General features: G+C 35.6%; 2 protein-coding genes across 2 annotated transcripts; both read left to right on the forward strand.

Moving 5' to 3' along the window:
• Positions 1-741, forward strand: LOC126980089 (protein lethal(2)essential for life-like). Its single transcript, XM_050829704.1, has one exon. It carries the CDS (start codon positions 103-105, stop codon positions 637-639), a length of 537 nt encoding a protein of 178 aa, XP_050685661.1. The 5' UTR covers positions 1-102; the 3' UTR covers positions 640-741.
• Positions 742-7,932: 7,191 nt separating this feature from the next.
• LOC126980083 (protein lethal(2)essential for life-like) lies at positions 7,933-8,638 on the forward strand. Its single transcript, XM_050829699.1, has one exon. It carries the CDS (start codon positions 7,982-7,984, stop codon positions 8,507-8,509), a length of 528 nt encoding a protein of 175 aa, XP_050685656.1. The 5' UTR covers positions 7,933-7,981; the 3' UTR covers positions 8,510-8,638.

Here is an 8,638-nt window from a genome sequence, read left to right on the forward strand (position 1 = left end):
AGCGTCAGTTTATTTCAAACAATTGAGAGTGAAGTTGAATTTTCTGTCTCGCAGAAAACGCATTTTTAACATTCATAAAATAATACAAAGTGTTCAAATACAATGTCTCTACTTCCATTCTTGTATGATTATGAATTGGAGCGTCCAAGGCGCCTATTGGATCAGCATTTCGGCTTGGGTTTGACGCCAGATGATATCCTCAGCGTTGTGGCCGGTCCAGTCGCCAGCCGGGAATACTACAGACCGTGGCGTCACTTGGCAGCCGCTGCTCGAGACCTAGGATCCAGCATCAAAAGCGACAAAGAAAAGTTCCAAATAAATTTAGATGTCCACCATTTCGCGCCGGAGGAAATTAGCGTTAAAACCGCCGATGGTTATATAGTGGTTGAAGGCAAACATGAGGAGAAGAAAGATCAGCACGGCTATATTTCTCGCCAGTTTACTCGAAGATACGCGTTGCCGGAAGGGTGCGTGCCCGAGAATGTGGAGTCGAAGCTGTCTTCAGATGGTGTACTGTCTGTTGTAGCGCCTAGGAAGGCGCCACAGGCAGTCCAGAGTGAACGTCAAGTTCCAATAATGCAAACTGGGCCTGTGAGAAAGGAAGTGCCAGATCAAGCAAATGGTGATAAAGCCCAATAAAAGTAGTGTTAGTTTTTTCACGCTTGTTCATTCCATTAAATTTTTGGTAAGACTGATTTGGTTTAGAATTAATGATTATTTAATAAAATTTCTTTCAATAAATTGACTTTTTTATTTCCTTATATTGTTCACCTTTGGTACTAAGGTCTCAAATCCACAACGGTGATGGGTTGGCCATTAAGAGTATAATATTGATTTGAGGGGACAGTTGAAGTTAAGGAATGGGGGTTTGGTATTGGGCACTTAAGTTTTTTCTAACCATTGTTCATAAAATTTTCGAAAATTTATTGAATAAGGCGTTACTTTGCGGAAATCCATAATTATATTATGTTGTCTCGCCAGATTTTGGCGAGACAACACGTCCTGAGGATGCCTCGTGTAGAGGCGAAACACGTGTCGAATTGTTTTAAAGACAAATATTGGCGGAATTAACACTAAAAAAAACTTAAATAATTTGTATACATAAAATTTTCACTAATGGTTCAGTGTTAGGCCAGGTTTAGTATTATGTCACTAGATTTAGGGATATATGAATGGTACCCACTATTGTGACGTGGGTACAGCCTTGAAACTAAGCCACGACGTCTGGCCGCGGTCTAGACCGTGTCGGATGTAAGTGCCTACCTACCTAACAAATAATCAATATTAGTGCGTATAGACGAACAATATATGTACTAGCGTAAGTGTGGATAGTGAGCAAGAGAGTACATTATTCTCTCTAACGGTGATACAAGATAGAAAAACCTAGAGGCTTTAATTGATTTTTTCGTAATTATTATAATCCTCACAACGCAACACAATAAATCGTTCTTTATCACCACATAATTGTTAATATTATTAAACAAAGTCCTTCGCCGCGTCTGTCTGTCGGTCTGTTCGCGACAAGCACAAAAACTACTACACCGATTTTCATGCCGTTTTCACCAATGTATAGTGTGGTATACTCGTCGAAGGTATTTAATCTTGTTTTTGGATATATCTTTGTATACATTAACGATATTTGTTGGTATCGGAAAAAATAAGCCGCTAGGGAGCCTTCAACGAAAATAATGTATGGGGAATTTGTGTATCATATCTACAGAAAAGTCCGCGATGGCATTATGTATATCTCTTAACATACTATATCCATTTTAATACTTTAAAAATTGGCAATTATAAGCCGGTAATGTAACAGCTGTTTACACAATCAAACTATATTAATCCTTATCATTTTATTACTACATACGACTACATATTCTAAAATCATTCAGAAAAACGTTTTTGTTTCATTTTTCACACATTATGTAACTTTGATTTAACATTTCCGACGGCTTAGACTACATCATCCCCGAATTCTTATATCATTTTTTTTTCTGTAGATAGAACAGCGGCTGTCGGGTCAGCTAGTTTATTAATAACTTGTAGTTGCCCGTTGCATTCGCAACTAAAGGTTTTATCTAAATAAAATGTTTAGGTAGGGATAACAGAGAGAGTTGTCATACTGAAACATGCAGGGCAAGCCTGTCAGCCATTAAGCTGACATAGCGACATCCCATTCTGCACGGACGCACGCCAAGAAAGGGAAGATATGAGGAAGAAAACTGACACTTTTTGCCACAGGTGTCGCTTCGAACGTAAGACTTGTATTATTGTAGTATTGTCATATGAAGTAATAAAAAGAAATTATTAATTAAATTTTTGGGGCATAAAAAATAGATGGCGACCGATTCTCATACCTACTAAATATATCGTACATAAAATTTATCATAGGGTAAGGTGGGGAACAGTGTTACATGGGGTACACTGTTACAATGCAAGTACTCGTATCTATGTTCCTGACATTTATTTTTATAATGGCTGTATACAGTTTTATAACCTCATAAGCGGCCATCTTTGAACGGTTGTAATCACTTCAGTCTGTACTGCGTTTTAGAAAGAACAAACAAAAATCGAATTTATGTGATCAAAAATAAAAAAAACAGATTTATTATTTTGTTTCTTGATGTATTATGTAAAGGTGATTGTATTTTCCTCTATTCCCTGTATATTTAGCTTCAAATTATCGTTAAGTAGATTTTCTTAAATATTTCTGAAAAGAGACTGTTGATATTTGTTTTCGATTTGTCTCACCTGGGCCACTGTGTTACAATGATACCCAACTAACATTTCTTAAGATTTTAAAAGAAAATGGTAAGAAATACACATGAAAAAGTAAACAAAAAGAATATAACACAAAGAAAAGAAATTCATTGCAAGAGAGCTGAAAAACTTCGAAAATTACTGATTTTTTTTAAAATTATGTATAGAAAGTCAGCTATTTACGTAAAAGTGGAAAAGTGAGTTATTTTGTGAGTTAGTTTGAGTCATTTCTACTTTCCTCTTAAACTAGATATGGCAACGGTATCGTTGGAAGTCATATTAAGATTTTTCTTTCTCTTGAAAACGTTTTTATACTATTTTGATGTTGTAACATTGTGCCCCTTACCCTGTAACAGAGTACCCCAGATACGGGGTTACAATCGACTGATCTGATTAAAATGCAACTTAAATAAAGAAGTTCCTAATAAAAGTTGTGTTAAAAATAATTTTAAATGGAGAGAGGCTATTAATGTTTACAAACATGCTAGTTAGAAGTTGATTTAATAAATATTTTCGTCGCTACATTATCGGATATTTTTTTTGTAACAATGTGCCCCACCCTACCCTACTACAATAATTATTATATTCGATTGCCATATTGCAACCATATTGCGTATCAGTGGATGGAATAGAATAATATTGCAATCGCAATATAAAAATAAGTGTTGATTGTAGACGGGTGAAAATTATAAATACTAAAATAAAAATAAAAAATTGGCAGAAAAAATAAAACAAAATAATTAGGGGTGGGTGACCCTTATCATTTAGGTGTGTGAAAAATAGATGCTGGCCGATTCTGAGACCTACCCAAAATGCACACAAATTTTCAAACAAACTAGTTTAGCTGTTTCGGAGGAGTTTGGTAACAAACACCGGGACACGAAAATTTTATAAATTAGATGTATTATAAAATGTTTACGAAGTAAAAACTACATTGACTATTTTTTTAAGAGTACTTAGTATGTGTTCTACAAAAAGAATCCAAAAAAGGTGCCAAATCAGTGCTCTCATCGCTTCTTTACATATCGTATATCAACGATATTCCCCTCCTCCAGCTAGGAGCCTAGTTAAGGAAATGGCGAATAGAGTTCAACCAGGACAAAAGCTCTGCAGTCCGTTTCGATTCGTCTATTAGACTCCCGTATGACTCGTGACCCTCGACTCCAGCTCATCTTCAGGGCTCTCGTCCGGAAGGTGACAGGTACCGCCCGCTTCTACTTGAGCCACCTTAACAGTATGTTAGGTAGGAACATGAAAATGTCTTTTAGGAACAAGCCAACTCTCTTCAAGATATTCTTCGCTCATACGAAACTAAACATTATAGATAAACTCCAAATGGTCCAATCCATTTTCTGCCATAAGGATTTAAATGATCTCTATTATTATATTCTTTGCTTTTATTAAGTATTTACCTATAGGTAATCAGGAGAAGCTATTGCTAATAGTAAACAGATTCGATAGATAATATATTTGTCAATATGATAACAGTTAATACATGTGTTTTTGTATTTTGAGATAATTCAAGTACTATTACGCATTAAATTGGTATCGCGCTCCTTCAAAAACTTTAATAATTTTGAGATAATAATATTATAAACTTTGCTATACTTATGCCTGAGGTGTCTGCTTTTAAACTTTCATGATTAGTTATGTTGAAAGGCGTGAACGCGTTGCGAAACAAACTGAAATGCACATTTAGGCTGGATTCCATCATATTAGATGTTATAGTTATGGTTTGAGTCAAATTTAACGTTAACAGTAACGCTGACTTTAGAATGTGTATTATTGTGTCGTATTGCTTAGCATAGTTAAAGTTACAGATAAAAAGTGACATAGTACAAGTATCCCACTGCACAATTCTGCGGGTAGGTGTTTTTTGATAAAATTAATTTTAAATGAACGTTGAGGGAGTATGCAATGTAATAGCGATAGGTTGCCTATAAAAAATTAACCGCAATTACTTGTTATAATTAATTTTGATACAATTATTTTTCTGATATAAATTTGAACCATATGTCTCTTGAATCAATTTTACGTCAGTTTAAAGGAAAGTATGTGAAGAATTGAAAAAATATGATTTCCAGCTCTCAGTCAGCCGCAACATTAGGGTTGCCAGGTACAATATCAAACAGGTATATCTATTATTGTTGATTATTTACAGTTACTTGTTATTTTTATTTTAAAACAAAATTGAAATTTTATATTTACGATTTACCATGGTTGCCAGTTAAAAAATGCCCATTTAAAATTGGTTTTTATCAAAAAAACACTTACTGCAGAATCGAGCAGTAGGATCTTAGACTATCAAGTCAGTATCGAATATTTATTTGAGATTTTTGACAGGTCGTTGTTAAACTTATGACGTAATTTAAAAATTGTCAAATGGTGCAACACATTTTTTGCTAAACCGGAACTTTAAACTGTTTGTTATTGTTAAAGTTAGTTGGTGCAACCCAGCCTTATAATGATATAGATAAGTTTAAACATTTGGAGATCTATTTTGCATTGTCACCGTTTGTACGCTTATAACTAACAGTTTAGGCTCATAAAAATAAAAGCTGTGCTCGCTAAGTATGGCAAACATGAGAAATAAATTCCTACATGATTGTTTATTTCATCATCATCCGGAAGACGTCCACTGCAGGACAAAGGCCTCCCCCAAAGATCTCCACGAGCGACGATCGGTCCTGCGCTGCCCACATCCAACGTATTCCGGCGATCTTGAACAGATCGTTGGCCCACCTTGTGGGAGGCCTACCAACACTGCGTTTTCCGGTACGTGGTCGCCTTCGTGGACTTTTCTGCCCCACTGGCCATCTGTCCGTCGATCTATGTGCTCTGCCCACTGCCACTTCAGTTTCGCAATCATTTGGGCTATGTGAGTGACTTTGGTTCTCCTAAGGATCTCCTCATTTCTGATTCGATCTCGCAGGGAAACTCCGAGCATAGCCCTTTCCATTGCCCTCTGAGCGACCATGAGCTATTTCATCAGGCCCATAGTTACCCAGCGACTACGTCTGCGTACCGTAAGTCATCAGTGGTTGAAAACCTTCGTGTTCAGACACTGCGGTATTTTGGACGAGTAGATTATTAACGAAATCTCAATATATTCTTACTACACGCCATTTTTCATCAAGTTGGGTCAAGCCGTTCTTTAGTCGTTAAATGTTTTTTGTACAGTTTATTAGGACGTTCAATAGTCTAGTATAGATTAGATATGAAACGGATATCCGGTAAGTATCCGGTATCCGGCCTATCCGGCCTTGTTTATACTATCCGGGTGGATACCAGATATTAAAATTAAAAAAATCTCATTATTTTACACAAGGCAAATCATACCACAATAAGTTAGGGCCACCGTTTATTTCTAAATATGCACGTCAAAAAAATACGCTAGTATGTTTAAGTCTATGGTTCGGCATTTGAGAACCTACCACAAGTACCTATGGTCATAATAATAATAATAACAATTATTTTTTTGTATAATATGTGTATAAAAGTTAACAAAAATTACAATACAAATCAACACATTAGTCAAAAAGGGCGTGCAAATTACATCAGCTCCACGTCATTATATAATAATAAAATTTTAACATTACAAGCACATATTTCATTGTTACATCATATTAACATCTACACAAAATGTACAATACGAGTAGGTACTCAAAGTTAAATACAAGATTATAAAAAATTCACAATTTTAAATATGTCAGAAGCCGCATAGAACTTGAATTAGTTGAGTTTTAAAGGGTAACAAACATACACGATGTTCAACACTTTAATAGCATCGGGAAGATTATTCAATATTTGAATACACATGGCATGACAATTTTTGATATACAAAGTAGTCTTGGGTGCTTTTTTGTAAACAAGTCTATTTGGATGTCATTGGTGGCGGCTATACATTTCCTTGGCAGTGGTGAAAAGATATATTTTATGTCTCTTTACAATAATACTAATTTCGTAAATGTTTGTAAAGCGGTTTTCACGAGACGTACGTACCCCACAAATCGCACGGATTCATTTTCGTAGGCACCTCAGGGCATAAACAAATTTATTTACTCTACCACAGACCTTATTTATGTGTGATGTCCATAGACCAAATTAAAATAATTAGTCTATAGCAGTGGTCTATAGATACAAGCAAAGAGAATTTAAACACTAGGGATACAAGATAGACACTCATTTAACTGTCATAAAATGTCATAACAAAATCTTGAATAATAATAACACCAAACCATCCAGATTTTTTATGGCTGATACTCACAAAAATGATAAATTGAAAAAATGATTATAACACCGGCTATGCGAGTTATCGTATACCCTAAGCTATATTCTTGGATATCTCAAACAAGAGGGGTTAGGCCTACAATTAAAATAGCTAAAGATAAATTCCAAGTTACTTTAGACGTACGCAATTTCACGAAAGAAGAATTAAGAGTAAAAGCGCGCTCAGAATACCTGATAATTGAAGGGAAACATGAGAGAAAAACGAAAGACGGTTTCGTTGTTCGTAAATTTGTAAGAAAATTCAAACTGCCGAAAGGATGTGATCCTAACTGTGTTAAATCTGAACTTTCGCCTGATGGTCATTTAAAAGTTACAGCTTTAAGGATGGGTTGTGGGCTAAACCATCCTTGTGAAACATTTGTACAGATTTCTGATTATGATCCGAATAAATCAGATGATCCGAAGAATCAAGGCTGTAAAAATAACGTCTAAAGTAGAAAGCTGAACAGCGAATACCAGTTTATTATACTATACTGCTTCCAATATTTAGTAGTTATTTCGTCTAATAACTAGTCTTAGTAAATTAAATCTTCTGAAACGTGATATTTTAGTCACACCATAAAATCCAAGACTTATATTTACAGTCTGCCAAAATGGAATGATGCTTTTCGGAAGAACAATTATTATTTAATTTATTCCTTCCAATGTCTTACCAAAGTAAAAGTTGAACGTGAAGGCGAGTATTGTGATACTATAAATAACTGTGTTACACACGGTAAAGCTGTAAATATAGACTTACTTATGTCCTTTAAATAAATCTCGATTGTATCTCAGACGTAAATATTATCTGTGATGCATACGTGACTCATGAGCGTTCTGTTTGCACCCAGAATATTCGTTGGCGTCAACAAACACCTATGCCAAACGTATATAAACAGTCTCAAGCGCTGGCCGGCGTCATACTGAAATTGAACGTTCTGAAAGTATATTTAAAATGTCTCTTGCGCCTTATTTCTTCGACTACGACCTACCGCGATGGCCAAGACGCCTTCTAGACCAAAATTTCGGCTTAACATTAACACCAAACGATTTATTAACTGCATCCACAAGTCCTTTACCCAGGCTCAACAGATTCTGGTGGCCTCGCGATACCAGCTCGGCGATTAAAGTTGATAAAGACAAGTGGTCTATAAACATTGATGTCCAGCATTTCTCGCCCGACGAAATAACTGTCAAAACTTCGGAAGGATGTATTGTAGTGGAAGGGAAACATGAAGAAAAACAGGATGAACATGGTTTTGTGACGAGGCATTTCGTGAGGAAATTCAAGTTGCCACAGGATTTGAATATAGACGCGATCGAATCGAGGCTTTCATCTGATGGCGTACTTACAGTTTTGGCGCCGAAGAAAGCTGAAATACAAGAAGGTGAACGGAATGTTCCGATTACACAAACTGGACCAGTCAGGAAAGAGATAAATATAGAAGGTAGTGCAGAAGAGAAGGATAATAAGCAGGTGTGATTATAAAGCAGATCGGATGTGTAATATTTTATTGTTTTTGCATATTGTAAAGGACTGAGTGATAAGAATTAAGACTGGTGTTATGTATTGAAAATGTTTTTATTATACATTAAATTGCATATATAATCA

Source organism: Leptidea sinapis, chromosome 4, assembly GCF_905404315.1.
Source record: "Leptidea sinapis chromosome 4, ilLepSina1.1, whole genome shotgun sequence".
NCBI lineage: Eukaryota > Metazoa > Arthropoda > Insecta > Lepidoptera > Pieridae > Leptidea > Leptidea sinapis.

Bases quoted from the DNA above. Each gene is read 5' to 3' on its own strand.
- LOC126980089 (XM_050829704.1), top strand. From the start codon at position 103: ATGTCTCTACTTCCATTCTTGTATGATTATGAATTGGAGCGTCCAAGG.
- LOC126980083 (XM_050829699.1), top strand. From the start codon at position 7,982: ATGTCTCTTGCGCCTTATTTCTTCGACTACGACCTACCGCGATGGCCA.